Here is a 23,269-nt window from a genome sequence, read left to right as displayed (position 1 = left end):
TTAAGAACCAGTTCACTGACTAATCTTATGGCAGATGTGGGGAAGGAGCCCGAGAGATGTGGTGATCTGCCAGTATTTGAGAAGCACACAGGTACGAAATAGAGTAAACCTGGGCTCCCGACTCCAGCTCAGCGTCCCTCCGCCCTCCCCTGGGTGCCTCCCCCTCTGCAGACCCATCCGGCCTTCAGATTACTACACACCTAGGGCTGGTACTCTAAGGCCGAAACCCCAAAATCCAAGGCTGCCAATATTGCTGTCTGATACACAAAACGCTTTGGAGAACTTTTTATTGTTTAAAAATCATAATAGAAGCTTCAAAAAACATACAAGCCAAGACATCCCAGTTCCAGGCCCCTGCTCCCTAGAGGAGCACAGGGCTATCCTTCCCTCCTCCTCCCACACCACCAGCCAGGACCCTGCCCGGGGAGGTTGCCTGCCCACCCTCCTGCCCACTGTGCAATCAGTCACCGGCTGGGGAGGGGCCCTGGAGGAGATAGGGGTGGCTGGCTCCCAGCACCCCCACCCCCTGCACGAATGCAGCCTATGAGCTGTGTGTGGGAAAATGGGAACAGTGCCCTGGGCAGGTGACCCCCAAGGGGGAAAGAGCCTGTCCCCATTCACCTGACCCCTCCCCAGCCCCCCAGCTCAAGGGAAGCTGTCATCATCATCTTCTGCCATCTCCTTGGCAAACTCCAAGTCCTGCTGTTCTCGCTCACGCCGTTCCTAGGGGGGAGAGGCGGGGTGAGGCCAAAGCTTCAGAGCAGCTCCCAACCCTTCCAGACGCTTCCCCGCCTCCCCTTCTGTGTGGAAATTTGACCTTTCAGTCTCACCCAGAAAGCAGAGAGCTTACCTCTGCAGACTCCAAGTCCTTGTTGTAGGATTTAGGAGGAAACCTCATGGCCTGGGGCACAGCAGAGAGAGGAGCAAGGTAAGGGAGGGAGGGAAGCAGGGGAGGCATCTGTGCAACCTGCACTCCCTGCGTCCCCTGTGAGCCAACACCCGGCAGGAAGCGGCGGGCCCTCTCCAGTTAGTCTAGTGGGGGGCTAGGCATCAAAGGAATTATTACAGTGCCCTGTGGGAAATACTGAAAAGAGAGGAATAAATGACCAACACTCTCGACTGGGCAGGGAGGAGGAAAAGGAGGAACACAGTGGGTGTGGAATGGGGAGAGGCCAGGCCTATACTCAGTGGGGTTGACTGCTGGCTGCTGGGGTAGGAGCGGGAGGGCAGGCGAGACGTTAGGGACCAGGTCACAAGCGGCCTCGCATTATCACGTGAAGAAGGGCTTAGCTGGATTTTAAGCAAGGCAGCAATAGCCCTAGTTTCCTGGGAGGAGACTGGAAGAAAACATGGCAACCAAATAGTAACAGCATCAAACTCAGTGGCTGAGGATGAGGGCTCACCCTTTCATGGAGCTAGATACCAGTGCCATTTTGTTTGTTTGTTTGTTTGTTTTTGACAGAGTTTTGCTCTTGTTGCCTAAGCTGGAGTGCAATGGCATGATGTGGGCTCACTGCAACCTCCGCCTCCCGGGTTTAATTGATTCTCCTGTTTCAGCCCCCCGAGTAGCTGGAATTATAGACGTGTGCCACCACGCCCAGCTAATTTTTTGTATTTTTAGTAGAAACGTGGATTCACCATGTTGGCCAGGCTAGTCTTGAACTCTAGCCCTCAGGTGATCTAACTGCCTCGGCCTCCGAAAGTGCTGGGATTACAGGTGTGAGCTACATCCCCCTACCCCCAGCCCAGTCCCATCTTTTTAACAATTTAGACTTTGTTAAGTGCCTCAATACAGGGACTTCATTTAATCTTACCAACCCTGTGAAGCAAGCAAGACGGTTAACACCTCCCTATCAGCTTCAGAGATGGAGAAAGAGAGTTCTGAGATGTTAAATGACACAAATTTGGAACCAAATGTAGAGCCCTCTGAATCCCTGCTTGGTCCTTCATGGTGACCAAATCCCTTAAACAGAACAGGAGAGGGCAACTAGCTGTGCAACTGTGGCCAAGTCCCCTCCCCATGCTGGGCCCCCTGTGCTGTAGCTCAGTGATTTTACAGCGACGGGCTGGGACCTGGGCCACAAGCCAAGCCAGTCTTCTCTGAGGAATCCACGAATGTGGAGGGAGGGGCACGCTGCTGCCAGGTGTGACTCTGCAGCCACGGGCTTCTCACCTTGACAGACATGTTGTGGATATCTAGGCAGAAGGAGATGCGCTGGTGGAAGGCCAGCTGGGGCTCTCGGGTGGAATAGATGTCAATCATCTCCTTGGATTGGACATAGCCCTTCTCATGATTGATGCTGGCCTCAATGACACCATCCCGGATGGCCTGCAGGCCCCCAAAGAGGAAAGAAAGCTCACCAGCAAGCCCATCTTCTTTTTTTTTGAGACAGAGTCTCATTCTGACCCAGGCAGGAGAGTGCAGTGGCGTGATCTCAGCTCACTGCAACCTCCGCCTCCCGGGTTCAAGCAACCTTCCCGGGTTCTCCTGCCTCAGCCTCCTAAGTAGCTGGGATTACAGGCACCTGCCACCAGGCCTGGCTCATTTTTGTATTTTTAGTAGAGACAGGCTTTTGCGAAGTTGGCCAGGCCGGTCTCAAACTCCTGACCTCAGGTGATCCGCCCACCTCGGCCTCCCAAAGTGCTAGGATTACAGGCATGAGCCACTGTGCCTGGCCCAGCACACCCATCTTCTAAGCCAGAGAACATCTTGTTCCATTCCATTCTTCTGCCCGCCTTATATTCTCACACTCACAGACACTATCACAAACTCAACATGTGCACACACCTACACTCACACGCACATCCATTCTCCCTCTGGCAACTTCTTGGCTTCACTGCAAATGACGGGCACTCCCTGAAGACTATGCCACTGCTTCACCTATTCCCCTCCTTGGCCAAACTCCTCCCATTCCTGCCTCCTCAAATTGGCAGGAAAGTGACAACCTGGTCCCTGTGGTTCCTGAACCAGCCCCACCTTGGCAACAATGAACTCTGCATCTTCGGGGCTATCCAACTGCAGCTTCTGGGCGATGTCGGCCAAGGAGATTCGGGAATAGGAGAGGCTGATCATGCGCACACCTGGGAGAGGAAGGAGCGATGGGGTGGGCAGGGCAGGGTGGGCACAGATCCTTCACTTGCCCACAGATAGCCACTGGGTTTGCCCCAGCCTGGCTTCTGCTCCTCCGACAGCCCCTCAGATCCTGATCCACACCTGTCTTAATCACGTTGTGCCGCAGCCGGATAATTAGGGTGTAGGTCCCATCTGCTTGAAACTTCTCCCCAAACTGATCCAGGACCTGGTTGAACTTGGCTAGGTTTCCTGTCCTGACAGCTGCAAGGAGAACAGGAGTGGACTGGATGATGCAAACCGGCATGGGCACGGAGAAGGCCCCAGTGAAAGGGGCCTAGCGGGCTCTGGGGTGGGGAAGCCAGCCTTACCTTGAGTCAGAAGGAAATAGGGCATGAGTGAACGCTTGAGGGAGGGCTGACGGAACTGCAGCCGGTCAGGGATCTCCCCCAGCAACAGCTCCACCACGATGAGAAGCTTGTGCACCTGGACAGAGTGACAGGGGGCACAGTGGGCAGGGAGCCCCACGGGTGGAAGAAGAAAATGAAATGTGGCCTAAATTCTGCCAGATACAGTGGCAAACAGGGAAAGGGAGCACTGTTTAGGCTCAGAGAGAGGAGGAGGGCATGGGATCCAAGCTCTGCCTTTGGCTGCAGAGCCCTCAGCTGCGTTTCACCTGACCGCCCCGTGCACACTCTGCTCTGAAATGACAGCACTCTAAGGCCAGATGGGCGGGTGCTGCGGCTCAGCAATGGCAAGGGACCAGGCCTCATAGGCCTGGGGAGTGGAACGGGTGTCAGCCAGATGCTCACTAGGGAGGTGGACTGTTACTGGAGGAGAGGAGGGGATCAGTGGGTAGAACTCGCTATCTGGGTAGAGGCAGACGCGCCGGAAGGGGCCTGGCCTCAGTGAAGAGCAGAGACATAGAAGGCTGGCTGGAAACCTGGCCTGTCTTCCTCCACAGGACTGAGGTATTTCCGAGTGGTGCCAACTGTGGATCCAGCACCACGTAAGAACTATGGTGGAGGGACAGCAGTTATTTGCTAGTTTTAGAGATGAGGAAACCAAGGACGCCTGCCGACTCAGGGTCTTACCAGCAAATGGGAGGCACAGAACACAAGGCAGCTAAACTGCGGGGCAGCAAGTGTTGGGGGAAGCAGGGTTACAACAGGAGTGCGTGATCACACCCACGGCCAGGCGGGCCCTTCAGCCCCACAGGCACCCATGAGGCTGCCCTGTCCCTTGGAGTAACCCAAGTGTGAGGGGAAGTCCCTGGAAATGGTAATTTATGAAGTGCCTTAAGGATTCTGACAAAGTCGAAAAAGGAGGAGGGTCAAGGGTACAGAGCTAGAAAGAGGCAGAGAAGTGTGGGTGCCTGGGGAGCTGTTAGGAAATGGACAGCTGGGACCACGGTCTGGGGACATGCCATTGCCATTCTGAATGCCAGGCTGAGCAGTTTGAAGTTGGCACATAGAACACCTGGTGTCTAGCTAGTAAACACTGAACAACTGGGTCCTTGGTTTCCTCATCTCTAAAACTAGCAAGTAACAGTAACAATACCCAGCCTGTCTACCTCACGAGACTGTACGATACTCTGCGGCAGTGGGGAGCAATGGAAGCTTCCCAGGCAGGGGAAGGAGAGAGCTGGAGCCCTGCTTAGTAAGGCAAGGGAGTGTAAGCTGGGCTGATGGAGATGAATATGACCAGGCAGAAGTGTCTGGAAATGTTAGCAGCTGGAACCACGGCACCAGCAACACCAAGGAACAGGCAAACACAGAAGACATGCAGACAGTTCAACAGATGACCCAGTGACGGGTAGGGGGCGAGGGAGAGTCAGAGGATCCCAAGGCCCTGATCTGGATAGGGACAGCAGGAGGAAGGACCGGGAAGGGGGCCGGGAGGCGTCTGATTGGGATACGCTGTATAGAGAGATATGGGGGGTGGGAGGGAGAGCTGGATCTGTAGGCCTGGTGTTCACAAGAGGGGTCAGAGGCAGTGTTATAGGCTAAACTGTGTCCCCCTCAAATTCATGTTACAGACCTCAGAGTGGGACTGTATTTGGACATAGGGCCTTTAGAGGTAATTACGGTAAAATGAGGTCATACGGGTGGGCCCTAATCCTATATGACTATTGTCCTCCTATGACAAGAGCAGGACACAGACACGCACAGAGGGAAGACCATGTGAAAACACCAGGAGACAGCCATCTGCGAGCAAACGAGAGAGGCCCTCAGAAGAAACCAATCGTGTCGACACTTGCTCTTGGACTTAGAGCCTCCAGAATTGTGATGAAATACATCTTGGTTGTTTAAGCCACCAAGTCTGTGGGACCTTGAGGTGGCAGCCCCAGCAGAGTCACGGAGTTAGCAGTGTACCGGCTGAAGAGCATCATGTAGGCGACAGCTGAAGCTGGGAAAGCAAACAAGGACGCTCAAGGAGAGAATGAGGGTTTCACTATCGACAGAGAAGCTCTCAGAGTGCTCTGCTGAGGCCGGGTGGTGAGGAGGAGCAGAGAGAAAGCTGGAGGGAAGGAGCTGGCCCCTGTGCTGCTGGGGAGGCAGCTGAGGGGGACAGGAATGGCCGCTTGAGAGAAGCAGCAGGGCTGGTGGCTTTCTGCCCAGAGACTGAAGCAAACAGGTGATGAGCCAAAGCCGGAAGAGAGAGGAAGGAGTGGGACGGAAAACACAGGTAGCGAAGCTGGCATTAAGTAAAGACAGGGAGGGTGAGAATGGGTGGAGAGAGACATTTGAGTTTCCAGGAGACAAGGCAGCTTCAGGAACGAATGCCAGCCGGCCTGAGCCCTGAAGGGATGAGCCGGCACCGCCCTCCTCAGTGCGCTCTGTGCACCAGCAGCACTGGCGTCACCCAGGGCCCATTAGGAACACAGACTCTCTGAATAGGAACCTACAGCTTCATCAGACCCCCAGGTGATTCCGTAAGCTGGGGTGGCGACAGGGGTGCGGCAGGGGTATGTGAGGGCAGAGGGCAGAGGGCTGGTTGCAGGCCTTCTCCCAAACATGCCTTCACTCCCGCTTTCTCTCTCCCCAGGCTCCCTCACCAACAGTGCCCTGGCCTCTCTTCCAGCTCTCTCTATGCCTTCCTGCCACTGGGCTCCACCAGAGGAAATGGAAAGCTTCCATGTCCATAGTAAAATCTCATTTAAAAACACTGCCTGAAAGCCCCTCCTGGGGTACATGACGCATTTTATATGTTAATTGCTTGGATCTTTAGTGATTTTTAAAAGAAACTTTAGTGTATCTTACAGTGTAAGCAATCTAACATTTTGCTCATGTACCACGTGTCTGAAAAGACTTTACTTTTTGTAAAAATCCTACCCAGCTTTCAAAGGCCAGTTCAATTTTAACATTTCTTTTTTTCTTTTGAGATGGAGTCTTGCTCTGTTGCCAGGCTGGAATGCAGTGGCTCAATCTCAGCTCACTGCAACCTCCACTACCAGGTTCAAGTGATTCTCCTGCCTCAGTCTCCTGAGTGGCTGGGACTACAGGTGGGCGCTACCACACCCGGCTAGTCTTTGTATTTTTAGTAGAGTGGGGGTTTCGCCATGTTGGCCAGGATGGTCTCGATCGCTCTCTCTCTCTTTGGTCTCGATTTCTTAATCTCGTGATCCACCTGCCTCGGCCTCCCAAAGTGCTGAGATTAGCCACTGCGCCTGGCCACGTTTCTCTTTTTTCGAGACAGAGTCTTGCTCTGTTGCCCAGGCTACAGTGTAGTGGCATGATAATGGCTCACTGCAGCCTCAACCTCCTGGGCCCAAGTGATCCTTGCACCTCAGCCTCTCAAGTAGCTGGGACTACAGGTGCATGCCATTACACCCAGCTAGGTTTTTTATTTTTGCAGAGATGGTGTCTCCATATATTGCTCAGGTTGGTCTCAAGCAATCCTCTTGCCTTGGCCTTCCAAGTGTTGGGATTACAGGTGTGAGCCACTGTATCCAGTCAACTTTTTCTTTAAGACCCTTTCTCTTTAATTATTTGATTAAAAACAAATCTGACTTTCTCTGAACTTCTGAACAGAAATAAATCGCCCACTGCACTGACCTAATCAATGTACATATTTCCCGTTCCCTGTCAAGGCACTATGGAGGTGGACATTGTGTGAAGGTAAGAGCAAAGGTTTGAATTTGGGAAGACTGGGTCTACATCCTGGCTACTGGGCTCTGATTTCACATATAGCCTTCAAGCTTTTTGAGTCAACATTTTTTATCTATTTGAAACACTATAATAAGAAATACCTCACCAGGCATGGTGGCTCATGCCTGTAATCCCAGTACTTTGGGAGGCTGAAGCAGGTAGATCATCAGGTCAGGAGTTCAAGACCAGCTTGGCCAACACGGTGAAACCCTGTCTCTACTAAAAACACAAAAATCAGCTGGGCGTGGTAGCATGCCTCTGCAATCCAAGTTACTCGGGAGGCTGAGGCAGGAGAATTGCTTGAACCCAGGAGGCGAAGGTTGCAGTGAGCTGAGATCATGTCACTGCACTCCAGCCTGGGTGACAGAGCAAGATTCTGTCTAAAAAAAAAAAAAAAAAAAAAAAGAAGAAGAGATACCAGCTGGGAACTACGGCTCAAGCCTATAATCCCAGCACTTTGGGAGGCCAAGGCAGGCAGATCATCTGAGGGCAGGAGTTTGAGACCAACCTGACCAACATGGGGAAACCCCATCTCTACTAAAAATACAAAATTAGCCAGACATGGTGGTGCATGTCTGTAATCCCAGCTACTTGGGAGGCTGAGGCAGGAGAATCGCTTGAACCTGGGAGGTGGAGGTTACAGTGAGCCAAGATTGTGTCATTGCACTCCGGCCTGGGTGACAGAGCAAAACTCAGTCTCAAAAAAAAAAAAAAAAGAAAAAAGAAAAAGAAAAAAAGAAATACCATATATTGGCAGGATGCGGTGCTCACTCACATCTGTAATCCCAGCACTTTGGGAGGCCCAGGTGGGTGGATCCCTTGAGCCCAGGAGTTGGATATCAGCCTGGGCAACATGGCAAAACTCTATCTCTACAAAAAATTAGCCAGGTGTGATGGTGCATGCCTGTAGTCCCAGCTACTTGGGAGGCTGAGATAGGAGAATCATCTAAGCCATGAAAGTTGAGGCTGCAGTGAGCCATGATCATGCCACTGCACTCCAGCCTGGGCACTGGAGTAAGATTTTGTCAAAAAAAGAAAAGAAAAGAAAGTGAGAGAAAGAAATACCAACAGCATGGTGGCTCACGCCTGTAATCCCAGCACTTTGGGAGGGTGGGGTGGGTGGATCACCTAAGGTTGGAAGTTCCAGATCAGCCTGGCCAACATGGTGAAACGCCATCTCTGTTAAAAATAAAAAAATTAGCCAGGCATGGTGGCAAGCGCCTGTAATCCCAGCTACTTGGGAGGCTGAGGCAGGAGAATCCTTTGAACTCCAAAGGCAGAAGTTGCAGTGAGCCAAGATGGCACCACTGCACTCTAGCCTGGGCAACAGGAAAGACTCCATCTTTAAAAAAAAAAAAAAAAACCCACAAAAAAAACAAAAAACAAAAATTAGTTGGGTGTGGTGGCAGGCACCTGTCCAGCTACTCAGGAGGCTAAGGCAGAATTGCTTGAACTCAGGAGGTGGAGGTTGCAGGGAGCCAAAACTGTGTCACTGCACTCCAGCCTGGGAGACACCATCTCAAAAAAGCGAAAGAAAGAAAGAGAGAGAGAGAAAGACCACTTATTATCCTCCCTTCCTATCCTTTACAGTACCTAATACCAAGCTTGATCTTAAAAAAATAGTTGGTGACTGCCAGCTCTTAAGTTGCCAGGTTTTATCTTTACTGAGCCAGTCAGCCTGTGGAGCTATTCTGGGTTCCTAGGCCACAGACAATACAGTTTCCAAATGTGAACATGAAGGACCAGGTAGAACCCGGGGTTTTTAATCAAGGCAATCTAGGTCCCTGCCTGGAATGACTGTCAGAAGTGCTGGGGAATCAGGAATAATCTAAACCTAGCTGCAAGGAGGACACTGAACATTAACTGCCAGAGGTGCAGGTAGTGTCTGCTTCTTGATACCCACAAACAGATGTGAAGCAACCTTTTGCAGACATGGTGGCTCACACTTGCAATCCCAGCACTTAGGGAGACAGAGGCAAGAGGAGTGCTTGAGCCCAGGAGTTCAAGACCAGCCTGAGCAACATAGTAAGACATCATCTCAATTTAAAAAAAGGAGGGACTGGGCGTGGTGGCTCAAGCCTGTAATCCCAGCACTTTGGGAGGCCAAGGCGGGTGGATCACGAGGTCAAGAGATCGAGACCATCCTGGTCAACATGGTGAAACCCCGTCTCTACTAAAAATACAAAAAATTAGCTGGGCATGGTGGTGCGTGCCTGTAATCCCAGCTACTCAGGAGGCTGAGGCAGGAGAATTGCCTGAACCCAGGAGGCGGAGGTTGCGGTGAGCCAAGATCGTGCCATTGCACTCCAGCCTGGGTAACAAGAGCGAAACTCCGTCTCAAAAAAAAAAAAACAAAAAACCGGGAGGCAAAGGGATGATGGTGGCTATGGCTTACCGTCTGTTTGAAGCCGACAGCTGTGTGCTGAGGGGCCTTGCGAAGGGCATTGGTCATTGTTCTCCGGGCCTCTGAGTACTCCAGCTGGATGGCTTTGATTCGCCCTGGGAGTGGAGGGAAGCAGACTTGGTCAACAGAATGGGGTCATCCAACCCCCCGGACAAGCCAGAGTGCCAAATTGTCCTCTTATGTACCACCCCTTGGAAAATTTGCACCAAGCAGGCCTGAGACACCTGATTTGTGGGTTGGGCCCCTCTGCTCACCTGTGTAGTAGAGGTACCTGGCCCACTCATTGTTGTTGGCCTGCTCAGGGAACACAGACTTGGACACCAGCTTCTCAGCCTGGTCATACAAGCTGTAGTGTAGGTAATTCCGCAGCAGGAGGTTCAGCAGGGTGGCCTGGCCATCTGCATCATGCCGAAGCGTTGCTGTCCGGAGCCGAGCATGCAAGAAGCTTCAAGGAGGAAAGAAAGAAGATGTCAAAGCCTTCAAATCACAACTCTTTGAACTGGCTCTGACCTTTCACTCTCTCTCAATTCCTTAAAAAAGTTGGCCAGGCCTGGTGGCTCACACCTGTAATCCCAGCACTTTGGGAGGCCAAGGCAGGTGGATCGCGAGGTCAGGAGATTGAGACCATCCTGGCTAATGTGGTGAAACCCTGTCTCTACTAAAAATACAAAAACTGGCTGGGTGTAGTGGCACGAGAATCACTTGAACCTAGGAGGCAGAGGTTACAGTGAGCTGAGATCGCGCCACTGCACTCCAGCCTGATGAGAGAGTGTGAGTCTGTCTCCAAAAAAAAAAAAAAAAAAAAAGTTATACAAATTGCTTTTCTGGTTATTCGCTGAATATTTAACTATCGACTGCCTAAGGTGTGTAGCACTATTCTGAGTGGACAAAAAGGACAAAGTCCTGCCCTTAGGGAATGCAGTGGGGGAGACGATGAGCATGAGAAAGGACATTGTGCAGTGTGGCAGAAGACAGGGCGGCTGTGAAGTCAGGGGAGCTGCGACAGGGAATGCAGGAGGTGAGAAAGATGAGCTGTGCTTTTAAATAGCTTGGCCAAGAACGAGACCAGCCTGGCCAACATGGTGAAACCCCATCTCTACTAAAAATACAAAAAAAATTAGCTGGGCACGGTGGCGTGCATCTGTAATCCCAGCTACTAGGGAGGCTGAGGCAGGAGAATCACTTGAACCCCGGGGGACAGCGGCGACGGTGAGCCGAGACCACGCCGCTGCACTCCAGCCTGGCAACAGAGCAAGACTCCATCTCAAAAAAAACAAAAACAAAAACAAAAACAAAAAACCACCACATAAATAGCTTGGCCAAGGCAGGACTCACTGAGAAGGGATCAATTAAGTGAAGGCTTGAAGGAGGCGGGGAGAAGAGTGTTCTGGACAGAGGGGCAGCCAGTGCAAAGGCTCTGAGGAAGAGCATGCTGGGTACACCAGGCAGGCCAGTGGGGCTGAGGAGCAAGAGGAGGTGACATCTAGAAGGTCAAAACGGAACAGATCATATTGGGCCTTATGAGTTATTGTAAGGACTCTGCCTTTCCTTGAGGGAAATGGGAAGCCACTCCAGGTTTTGAGCAAAGAAGTAAAATGTTTTCTAGCCTGTTCCTCTAACCCGAACCCACCCTCAGTCCTACATTGATGTGGGGTGAAGGGAAGAAGCTGAGGGCAGCCCAGCAGTGACTTACTTCTTCATCTAGCATTAGTCTCTCTCCCACAGCCATCATGTGGCAAAAGGCATGGGAACCACTGCCCCTCTTTCCTGCTTACATCTACTGGTTCATTGCCCTCTGCAGGTTCACAGCTGTGTGCCTGTGACTGACCAACTCTCTGACCCCGAGGGCCCCAAGTGAGACCCTCGGTCGCCTGTACCTGCGCACCACATCCAGCTTGTCCAGGAACTCATAGACCCGGGCGTGATAATAGTAACATTTTGCGGCCACAAGGTCTAGGGCCCGGCGATTCTGAGTACTGATCTTTTGCATCAGGTCATCAGAGATCTTCTGTGCCTGGGGAAGCCAAAAGAGAATCAAGTGGTAGTTCCTCAAAAGGATAAACATGGAGTTATCATTTGAGCTAGCAATTCCCATCCTAGATAAGCAGCCAAGAGAACTGGAAACTTATGTTCACATATATGCATGTACACGAATGTTCACAGAAGCATTATTGATAATAATCAAAAAGTAGAAATAACCCAAGTGCTCATCAGCTGATGAACAGATAAACAAAATGTGGCCTATCCACATGATGGAATATTACTCAGCCTTGAGAAGGAATGAAGTACTGACACACGCTATAACATGGATCAGCCTTGAAAACATGATGCTTAGTGAAGAAAGCCAGGGACAAAGGACACATCGTGTGTAATTCAATTTACATGAAATGTCCAGAGTGAGTAAATCCTCAACAGTGACACAGGGTGGATCAGTAGCTGCTGGGGGCTGGGTAAGGGGAAATGAAAAGTGACTACTAACAGGTATGGTGTTTCTTTTTGGGGTGATGAAAATGTTCTGGAATTAGGGATGATGGATATACAACTTTGTGAATATATCAAAACCCACTAAATTGTGCACTTTAAAGGGGTGAATTACATCTCAAAAACAAACAGCCAAGTACAATGCCACCTGCCTCTCACGTAATCCCAGCTACATGAGAGGCTGAGGCGGAAGGACTACCTGATCCCAGGAGTTCAAGACCAGCTTGGGTAACATAGCAAGACCCCATCTCCCACAAAAACAAAACAGTAGGCAGGTGCAGTGGCTCATGCCTACAAACCTAGCACTTTGGGAGGTCGAGGCTGGGGGATTACTTGAGCCCAGGGGTTGGAGACCACCTTGGCAAGAAGGTGAAATCCTGTCTCTACAAAAAAATTAAAAAATTAGCTGGGTGTGGTGGCACACACTGTAGTCCCAGCTACTTAAGAAGCTGATGTGGAAGGATCGCTTAAGCTGGGGAGGTCAAGGCTGCAGTGAACTGTGATTATACCACTGCACTCCAGCATAGGCAACAAAGCAAGATCTCAAAAAAAAAACCCCAACCACCCACCCAAAACAGTGTGGTAAGGAAAGGAAAAAAAAACCAGGAAATTAAGGAGTGGGACTTATTTCTTGAGTGTGCTCCTGTGACAGTGGCCATGATGAACAAAGCAGTTGGCCCCAGCTGGGGGAGTGGAGGAAGTGCAGTATGCAACATGGAGCTGTAAGTCCATAATCACAGCCACCATTTACTAAAATACCATGAAAGCTTACCATGTGCAGATCACGGTGCTAAGTATTTTCCAACAAATTATTTTCTGTAATTCTAACCATCTTGTAGGTAGGTACTGTTTTCCCCGTTTTACATATAGTGGGGAGAAATTTTTTTTTCTTTTTGAGACAGTTTGGCTCTTGTTGCCCAGGCTGGAGTGCAATGCTGCAATCTCAGCTCACCACAACCTCTGCCTCCCAGGTTCAAGTGATTCTCCTGTCTCAGCCTCCCAAGTAGCTGGGACTACAGGCATATGCCACCATGCCCAGCTAATTTTGTATTTTTAGTAAAGATGGGGTTTCTCCACGTTGGTCAGGCTGGTCTCGAACTCCCGACCTCAGGTGATCCGCCTGTCTCAGTCTCCCGAAGTGTTGGGATTACAGGCATCAGCCACTGCGCCTGGACAGCTGGGAGAAATTCATTTGCCTAGGGTCCAGCTGGGATTGGAACCCAGGTCCTCTGTCTCCAAACGCCCCTACTTTTCTCCAAAGAATGTAATACACTGGTATCACCCACTGACCGGTACAGCACACCCACTGCAAGCCCTGTCCCACAGTGCCCAGAGCAGGGGTGGATTTTCCCCTGATGTGGGGTAAGCACATGCCTCTATGCCTCTATGGGGAAAGAGTGTAGGGAATAGTTCTTAAGAACCCAGCGATTATTTCCATTTCCTCACCAGGGACGATCTCCCCGCCAAACCCCTCGCATCACTGGGGGCTTGTGACCCACTCTCACGGCATCCTGGATACCTCTTTGTAGCGCTTGCTGTTCATCATGAAGATGACCATGAGGAGCTGGAGATAGGCTTCCACTTCAGGCAGGAGGGGCGCTGACGCAGCTTTTCCTGTGCGGGGACGGAACTGTAAATCAGCCTCTGTGTCCATGGGCTAGGAGAGGACATGGAAAAGCTCAGTCAAATCAAGTAACCAAGAATTTATTAAGCATCCACTATGTATTTTAACATACTTATTGAGTGCCTACTATATGCCAAGATTTTGCTATGTGCTAGGGATAAAAAAATAAAGATGATAGTCTTTCCCAAAGGAATCAAGGAGGAGCTGGGTGTGGTGGCTCACATTGGTAGTGTCAGCTACCTGGGAGGCTGAGACAGGAGACTGCTTGAGGCCAGGTGTTTGAGACCAGTCTGGGCAACACAGCGAGAACCCCATCTCTCAAAAAATAAAAAAAGAACCAGCCAGGCATGGTGGCATGCACCTGTGTTCCCAGCTACTTGGGAGGCTGAGGCAGGAGGATCGCTTAATCCCAAGAGTTAGAGGCTGCACTGGACTATAACTGTGCCACTGTGCTTCAGCCTGGGTGACCGACCAAGATCCCATCTCAAAGAAATAAACAAGTCAAGGAGGCTGGCAATATATTAATAAACACAATAAAATGTTATAGGAGAAGAATAAACTTCTTTACAGCACATAATGGGGACACGAAGGACAATGTAAGGAACATTCAAAGAGCCCAATCTAAGTAGAGAGATTAAAACACCACACCGGGAACCACTGCAAATACTACCATACAGGCCTTCATGAAATAATTCTAGAGATGCAATCAAGAATCATGAGACCAAAAAACTGTTTCTTATGAGAACTTTTGGGGAAAGTCAACATATACACAAAACTTATTTTCATATTTTGTCTTTGCCACTGGAAGAAATAATGTGTTACAGTCGCTCCCCAAAATAATCATGTTTCATGAGTTTGGAGATGTGAAGGTCAGAACACATGCCAGGTGGAGTTGGGGGTAAGAGTACCTTTTCCCCTTTAGCAGACAAGAAACTCTTCACTGCCCTGCCTCCAGGGATTTTCTGAGTTTTCACATCCATGGAACTGACTGTAACTACATAGGATTTTAAGGAAACACAGGTGCTGGAGGTCAATGGAATTTGAGAAGGCTGAGACCTGGACCATGCCATGAATCATGAGGGAGATTTTACAGCTACAAAGGATAAAGGAAGGGCTCTCCTGGCATGGAGGCCACTGCCACCACCACCACCAAACTGACTTCGTCTGCATTCGCTATGTGCCAGGCACTGTTCTAGGAGCTTTACACTCCCTGCTCCCCAATCTCTTCAGCACATTTAACAAGTGAAGAAAACGAGGCAGCACAGCGAGATGAAGTCACTTGCTCAAGTCTCACAGGTACTGACTGTCAGAGTTTGGATACAAATTCAACTCTACCTCTAAAACCTGTGTTTTGTGTTTTTTGTTTTTTGAGATAGGGGGGTCACTCTGTCACACCCAGAATAGAGTGCAGTAGTGCACTCCTGCCACCTCCACCTGCATTCAAGCGATCCTTCCGCCTTGGCCTCCCGAGTAGCTGGGACTGCAGGCAGGTGTCACCACGCCTGGCTACATTTTGTACTTTTTGCAGAGACAGAGTCTCGCCATGTGCCCCAGGCTGGTCTTGAACTCCTGGGCCAGCAGATCATTTGAGTCCAGCCTCCCAGAGGGCCTGGGATTACAGATGTTAGCTACCATGCCCGGCCCTAACACCTGTGCTCTTAACCACTGTTCTGTGTTTCCTCAGAGGAAAGAGCTTCAGAGGAAAGAGGCAGCAGCACCTTCTCTCTCCCAGGACAACAAAGAAGTCACCCAGCTCAACCTCAACTGGCGTAGAGGGCACATGTTGCAGAGTCGTGGGAAATGAGTTTGGCTGGGAGGGTCCTGATCCCCTGACCTGGAAGAATCACACTACAGGGCAGTGGATGGTTCCCTCGTCACTGGGTAGATTAGTATTAAAATGCACTGTTTTGGGCCGGGCGCGGTGGCTCAAGCCTGTAATCCCAGCACTTTGGGAGGCCGAGGCGGGTGGATCACGAGGTCGAGAGATCGAGACCATCCTGGTCAACATGGTGAAACCCCGTCTCTACTAAAAATACAAAAAATTAGCTGGGCATGGTGGCGCGTGCCTGTAATCCCAGCTACTCAGGAGGCTGAGGCAGGAGAATTGCCTGAACCCAGGAGGCGGAGGTTGCGGTGAGCCGAGATCGCGCCATTGCACTCCAGCCTGGGTAACAAGAGCGAAACTCCGTCTCAAAAAAAAAAAAAAAAAAAAAAAAAAGCACTGTTTTGGCTTCACTCCTCATGCTACGGCAGGTAATAAGATGGGACTTCCGGGTGGAAAATGATGATATTTCTGGGGGGTCTGAGGCCATGCCTGCATCCTTTCAGTTGGCCTGACTCACTCACCTCTTCCAGGAAGGGGAGCAAGAAGTCTCGAGTGGCATTATTTGAGGTGAAGAAACCCTGCACAGCCTTATACAGAACATAGTGGTTGAGGCGGCGCGACGTGGAAGGCAGCATCCGCAGGGCCCGCAGCACGAATCTCGGCTCCTTGCCTGAAACAGCTTTTTCCAGCTGTTTCACGTGCTCCTTGATGTCTGAAGAGGAGCAGAGAAGAAAATGATGTCACTTTGACTCCTAGTCCCCACCACTCCAGGCAGGGGGTTCTAGGGAGCCTCTCACAAAGGGGCAAAATGCGACTAATCACCTTTTCTGCCCTAATGGGGTACATGATATTTACAGATTCCACATATTGATTTTAAGACATAACCAGTTTGGGCAACACAGTGACACCCCATTTCTCAAAAAAGAAAAAAATACAGGAGGGATGGGGGATGGGGTAGAGGATGACAGAAGAAGAAAAGAAAAACCAAGAAACTAAAGAAACCTGGAGATTTATCAGATCTTAATGGAAAAGACTTTCTAAATGTAAACAATGTAAGAAATCACATAGGCACAAAAGATTAATAAGCTTGACTTCATTAAAAAAAAACCCTTTTAGATAACTGTATATACAAAAGAAAAATATTTTCAACAAATGTGATCAAAGATTCATTTTTATTCTATAAAGAGCTTGTATAAATGGTTAAGAGATATAATGATATAATGGTTATAATGCCACAATTTCAAAACAAAAATGGAGACGAACGAACATAGAAGGAGGAAAAATCGCTTACAGACAAAAATTATATTTCATTAGTATTGGAGTAATTGCAAATGGAAACATTTTTAAACTACCAAATTAGTAACATTAAAAAAATTATAGTCTGGGTTCCGTGGTTCATGCTTGTAATCCCAGCGCTCTTGGAGGCCGAGGCCCCGTGAATTGCCTGAGGTCAGTACTTAGGAGAGACCAGCCTGGCCAGCAATGTGAAACCCAGCTCTCCTAAACACACAAAAATTAGCCGGGCATGGTGGCGGACGCCTGTAATCCCAGCTACTTGGGAAGCTCAGGCAGGAGAATCACTCAAATTGGGGAGGCAGAGGTTCCAGTGAGCTGAGATTGCGCCACTGCACTTCAGCCTGGGCAACAGAGCAAGACTCCATTGCCAAAAAAAAAAAAAAAAAATTGCCGGGCGCAGTGGCTCACGCCTGTAATCCCAGCACTTTGGGAGGCCGAGGCGGGTGGATCACGAGGTCAAGAGATCGAGACCATCCTGGTCAACATGGTGAAACCCCGTCTCTACTAAAAATACAAAAAAAATTAGCTGGGCACGGTGGCATGTGCCTGTAATCCCAGCTACTCAGGAGGCTGAGGCAGGAGAATTGCCTGAACCCAGGAGGCGGAAGTTGCGGTGAGCCGAGATCGTGCCATTGCACTCCAGCCTGGGTAACAAAGCGAAACTCCATTTCAAAAAAAAAAAAAAAAAAAAAAAAAAAATTATAGAGTACAGTGAAAAGTACATTTCTCCTGATATAATGTAAATCAGTACAGTTTTTCTGGACAATAACTATCAAAAACCTTTAAAACGCTCAGCCTTTTTAACTCAGGCATATAGATTCTGGGAATCTGTACTTAAGAAATAATTATAAAAGTAGATTTTTAAAGTTGGGCACAAAGATGATTGCTTCAAAGCTATTTATAATAGCAAGAAACTAGAAACAGTTTAAATGCAGAGCAGTAAGGGAATGCAATCAATGAGTAGTTTCTTAGGCACTCCTGTATATTCAGCGCTTTGCACAGAGTAGCTAGGCCAATGATATAACAACGCGATAGGCACAGTTTTATGCATTCTAACATTCACAACAATGCAATAAAGTACCATACTATTCCTCATATTCATACAGATGAGGGAACTAATTCCAGAGCTTCTGCTCTAATTGGGTGTTCAATAAATGTTTCTGAAATAAATTGAATGCTGATTATGTTTACGGATGTTAATGAAAACATAAAATTCAAAACTTATATTTAGTTATGCCTTGATACAAACTGTATGTAGCAAAGGCAGAAGGATACTGGTATACAACTTGCTCTCAATTATAGGAGAGCAGCTCAAAAATTCTTAAGAAAAAATGTTGACCATGTTTTCCCCTCCTGCTTTGAACTTCTCATACATTCCAACATTTCTGCAATGACTACGAATTACTTTACAACAAGAAAATGAAGTGCCTGTAATAAACACCGCGCAGTAGGCAATGCTGAGTGGCACCTTTGACAGTGGCTGTCACTACTGTAGGTAAAAGGATCTCTTTTACCTACAGTATTGATCTTGTTGCTAAACTTTAGAGTAAGAGCTGATGTAGTCAACACCATCACATCCTCAAAAGCACCACCCGGGAAGATAACTTTGCTTATCTCAATGTTTTTAAGCTAGTTTCTCATGCAATGTAATGAAAAGAAAACCTAGTAAGTAGTCTGGTCCCACTTGATCCAGAACCCGGAAAATGGCATCAGGATCACAGTGGGAAGCTCTCACTTGACCCACTTCAAATGTAGACAGGTTGCTTTAAGTTGGAAAAGTAAAACATGAACTTGGAGGAACAAGAGGACTATAGATACTCGAAACAGAAACCTTGGAGAAAAGAAATAGGAGACACTGGTATATAGGAGTTCAGATCAAAGGTGAGTATTACAAAACCAAACAAAGATGACACCCGAAAAGTTTTAAGTGTGTGTGTATTTAAACCCTTTAGAAACAGAGCGGGAGTAGGGACCTGAAGGGAAAGGAGAGGGCAAGGGAACTGTCGGGGCACTTAGAGAAATATCGCAAACAAGGTACCAGGTCGAAATGGTTCATGCTGGGGAGTTTGCGAAAGGTAGCTAGGACAACAAAAATATTCTGCACAGTTTTAAAACTCAGGAGCCAATATTCTAGGTCATCCTGGACCTGCTGACACACATAGACACAAACACTGGTTTCTAGCGGGATCAATTAGTCATATACTGGGGGCGCTAAAATCAGTCAGACAGGATGTAAATGGAACTAGTCAGATGGGAGGGCTTAGAAAGGGGAGGACTTAGAAGAGGGAGTCCCCAGGTCCAGTGGGACCTAGATATAGACACAACCCCAGATATGGGGACGGAAGGGATGTGAGGGGAGTGGTTCCCAGCCTTGGAGAGAAGACTCAGTCATTGGGCCTGGAGTCGGGAGTGTCAGGGCAGTGGGGGCAGGTATCTGGGGGTGATCCCAAGAAACTAGGGGTGGTGGAGGCTGCTCTGGCTTCGCGACGAGAAGCCGAATCACAGGGGTAGCTGTCACCCGTGATTGTTGCACGTTCCCGGCCTGGGCTCCCGTACCCTCCAAGGTGACGGTGTCCAGCTCTCGCTGGGAGTGCTCAGTCGCTGCCGTCGCCGTCTTGCCGTCTGCCTCCCCCGATGACCCGCCACCCGTCGCCGCCTCCTCTTTCATCTCCACATCCTGGGGGGCCGGGGGTGGTGGTGGTTCTTGTTCCCCTCCGCCCGGCGGCGGTTTCGCCTTGTCCGCGCCGCGGCGCCGCGCCGAGCCCTCCTGCTTCATGGCACCCGGGGTCGCGGCCTAGTCCGGGGACCAAGGCCAGGGCCTCGCGTGAACCCTCGCACCGGGGACCAGGAACCGACCCGGGCCTGCACACGAGCGCGGGCTACCGTCGGGCCGCACGATGACGGAGCAGCTACAAACCCCTTCCCGGCGCTGGGCCTTCTGGGAAACGCCAGGCCCGCCAGGCCGATGGCCGAGTTAACAAAGGGAAAATAAATCAACAGCCGAGGTGCAGGATGGAGGCGGAGCTTCGAGGAAGGAGCTGGGAGGAGCCTGTATGTGTTCTTGGTGGAGGGGGGAGGCTTTCTTTCGAGCGCTTAAATGTGATGCTTTTATGTTCCTCACAGACTGCATTTCTGTCCGCTTCCACGAGAGGTCACCTTGGGCTCCAATCTGGGTTACAAAGGACTTTAAGAGCCCCTCAACCAGCGTGGAGTAGGTACAGCCTATCCGAGCGCGGGGCGAGATGACGTCACGAGTTGCCGGGCGGGTTTTGCGCTCAAGTTTGCTCAGTTTTCCGCGGTCGGCCGTCTCCTTCCAGATCCGCGAGGTTTGATTTCTACGGCTGCCGGGTGCCTGCGGCTGGAGGGAGGGAAAGAAGGCTGCGAAGGAAGGACGTGAAGCTAGGGGCTGTTGGGCTTAAAATAAACCGAACTGGAGAGTAGAAAGAACCCTATGGGATCCGGACTTCCTTGGCTAGATTTTAGTTTACTGCTGAAGATAAGGCATACAATTTCTGCAGGCTGGGAGTGCCGATAGGTGGGAGCGTACAATTGCGTAGAATCACTCCAGTTTAATTAAATATGGGGGTCTACCCTATGCACGGCCCAGGACTAGCACACGGGGTGAAAAACAGCTCAAGAATGTAGTGTACCGGGAGTCAGATTGTTAAATAACCAGACACTGTGCTCTGGGCTGCGGTGGATTGGGAGGGTTAAGGAAAGAGGGTGGGAGCCCCTACTGGCAGGCAGGCGCTTTAGGGAGCCCATTGAGAGGACTTTTATACGTCCAGACTGACATTGCTGACATTGTGAAATGGGGGACAGAATAATGGTGTGCCTAAGGAGAGAATGATGGTTTACCCAGTGGTGTACCTAAGGGAAAGCAAATTGGACCAGAAATCCTACCCACTTATTTTTCAAAGGACTCGCCCACTGGTTCTGCAGGGAAGGTGAAACCAGGTGGAAAATTCAGGTCCTAGTTTCTTAGAACAGAAAACACAAACTCTCTGTCTTGAAACTTTTCTCTCTCCCATAAGTGGAAGTCCTGAGTTTTAGACCTTTGTCGGTCCCTACAAGACAATCTAGCCCTTGTAAGGACCCAGAACCCAGAAGGCAGGAAATATGTTTTGACCTCCTCCTCCTTTACATATATAAAAGATAGCCTACTTGTCTTTTTTTTTTTAAGATGGTGTTTCACCATGTTGGTCAGGCTGGTCTCAAACTCCTGACTTCAGGTGATCCACCTGCCTTGGCCTCCCAAAGTGCTGGGATTACAGGCGTGAGCCACCGCGCCCAGCCTCTTTTGTATCTTTCATAGGATTGCAGGATGTTCCTTGCATTAAACAGCCACTTGCTAACTGGAAAGATATGTGCTCTAGTTTGAGGGCACATGCCTTGACCAGTTCCTCCTCAACTGTCCTCTCACCGTCCAGGGCTGGAGAGGGATGGATAACAGGAGTTTTGAATCATCATTGGAATAAACTCATTAGAAACTCTTCTTCATAACACCGTATCTGCAACTGAAGGTGGGTGAGAATGTAAGGAAGAAAACAGATGAGTTTTGTTTATCCTTAACAATCAAAGGAGTTACTCTTCTGGATAGTTTGGGTGCTAGCTCACATCTATTAAGTTTACATCACACAGAGAAAACAACCAAGTCAGCACATAACAACCTGGTATATCCATGAGCAATAGAGTGAGGCTTTGGAAGGTGCCCAGGATCGGGGAGGATGGCGACATAACACAAAGCTTCTGGCAGTTGGTCATGAATTCTTGGTGGATGAGGGAACCAGCCTGGGCAGGGGGCAGCTAAGATGCTGGGGGAGAGTATGACTCCTGGGACCAAAATCCTTAGAGAAACTATTCCACTCATAAAACTTTTTTTTTTTTTTTTTAACAGAATCTTGCTCTGTTGCCTAGGCTGGAGTGCAGTGGCATTATCTTGGCTCACTGCAACCTCCCACTCTGGGGTTCAAGCGATCCTCCTGTCTCTTCCTCCTGAGTAGCTGAGACTACAGGTGCGAGCCACCATGTCCAGCTATTTAAAAACTTTTTTTATTTTTTTATTTTTAGTAGAGACAGGGCTTCACCATGTTGGGTAGGCTGGTCTCGAATTCCCAAACTCAGGTGATCCGCAGACTCAGCCTTGCAAAGTGCTGGATTATAGGCATGAGCTGCACTCATAAACTACTTTTTAAAAAATTATTTTGCTGGGCGCAGTGGCTCACGCCTGTAATCCCAGCACTTTGGGAGGCTGAGGCGGGTGGATCACAAGGTCAAGAGATCGAGGCCATCCTGGTCAACATGGTGAAACCCCATCTCTACTAAAAATTAGCTGGGCATGGTGGCGTATGCCTGTAATCCCAGCTACTCAGGAGGCTGAGGCAGGAGAATTGCCTGAACCCAGGAGGCGGAGGTTGCAGTGAGCCGAGATTGCGCCATTGCACTCCAGCCTGGGTAACAAGAGCGAAACTCTGTTTAAAAAAAAAAAAAAAAGTAATTTTACTTTTTGAGACAGGATCTTGCTCTGTCACCCAGGCTGGAGTGCAGTGGTACTATCTTGGCTAACTGCAGCCTTAGCCTTCCAGGCTCAAGTGATCCACCTCAGCCTCCCAAGTAGCTGGGACCACAGATACATGCCACCATGCCTGGCTAATTTTTTGCATATTTTATAGAGATGGGGTTTCACCATGTTGCCCAGGCTGGTGTCGAACTCCTGGATTCAAGCGATCTGCCCGCATTGGCCTCCCAAAGTGCTGGGATTGCAGGCGTGAGACACTGCGTGCGATCCTAAAACTGATTTAAAGAGGTTGGTAGGCCGGGTGCCTGTAATCTCAGCACTTTGGGACGCCGAGGCAGGTGGATTACCAGGTCAGGAGTTCAAGACCAGCCTGACCAACATGATGAACCCCTGTCTCTACTAAAAATACAAAAATTAGCGAACGTGGTGGTGCATGCCTATAATCCCAGCTACTTGGGAGGCTGAGGCCGAGAATTGCTTGAACTCAGGAGGCAGAGGTTACAGTGAGCTGAGATCTCGCCACTGCACTCCAGCCTGGGCAACAGAGCAAGACTCCATCTCAACAAAAAAAAAGGTTGGTGAAAGATGTTCAAACCCAGCTTTTAGGTGGAGGAGGAAGATATCAACCCAACAGTTTGATGAGACTGTAATATCCATATTAGTAGCAGGTCCATATGCAAAGCCTACCCACAGTACTTCCTCCTACAAGAACCCTAAATTTCAGGGCAGAACAGAGAACAGTGAAACAATATCACAATTTAGTTTTTAAGTTTTGGGTTAGTCTTATTCTTGGGTTACCCCCCCTCCTTTTTTAAAGGCCCATCTGCATTTTCTGTTCAATAAACTTGAAATTCATCTTATTTTTGTTTTGGGCTTCTACTACCTATCTCTGGGTCTTTC

At 49.5% G+C, this 23,269-nt stretch overlaps 1 protein-coding gene across 1 annotated transcript; it reads right to left on the bottom strand.

Moving 5' to 3' along the window:
* Positions 1-270: 270 nt before the first annotated feature.
* PSMD3 (proteasome 26S subunit, non-ATPase 3) lies at positions 271-19,809 on the bottom strand. The gene is made up of 12 exons (XM_003942834.3): positions 19,408-19,809; positions 16,077-16,267; positions 13,626-13,763; positions 11,503-11,639; positions 9,880-10,070; positions 9,617-9,720; positions 3,442-3,556; positions 3,215-3,334; positions 2,978-3,081; positions 2,174-2,329; positions 851-901; positions 271-723 (listed from the first exon to the last, which is right to left on the bottom strand). The coding sequence occupies exons 1-12, from the start codon at positions 19,625-19,627 to the stop codon at positions 646-648; spliced, it is 1,605 nt and encodes a 534-aa protein (XP_003942883.1). The 5' UTR covers positions 19,628-19,809; the 3' UTR covers positions 271-645.
* Between the last annotated feature and the right edge of the window lie 3,460 nt (positions 19,810-23,269).

Source organism: Saimiri boliviensis, chromosome 17 (assembly GCF_048565385.1).
Source record: "Saimiri boliviensis isolate mSaiBol1 chromosome 17, mSaiBol1.pri, whole genome shotgun sequence".
NCBI classification, from domain to species: Eukaryota; Metazoa; Chordata; class Mammalia; order Primates; family Cebidae; genus Saimiri; species Saimiri boliviensis.
The sequence above is the reverse complement of the archived record's forward strand: the minus strand, read 5'-3'. Positions and strand labels throughout refer to the sequence as shown.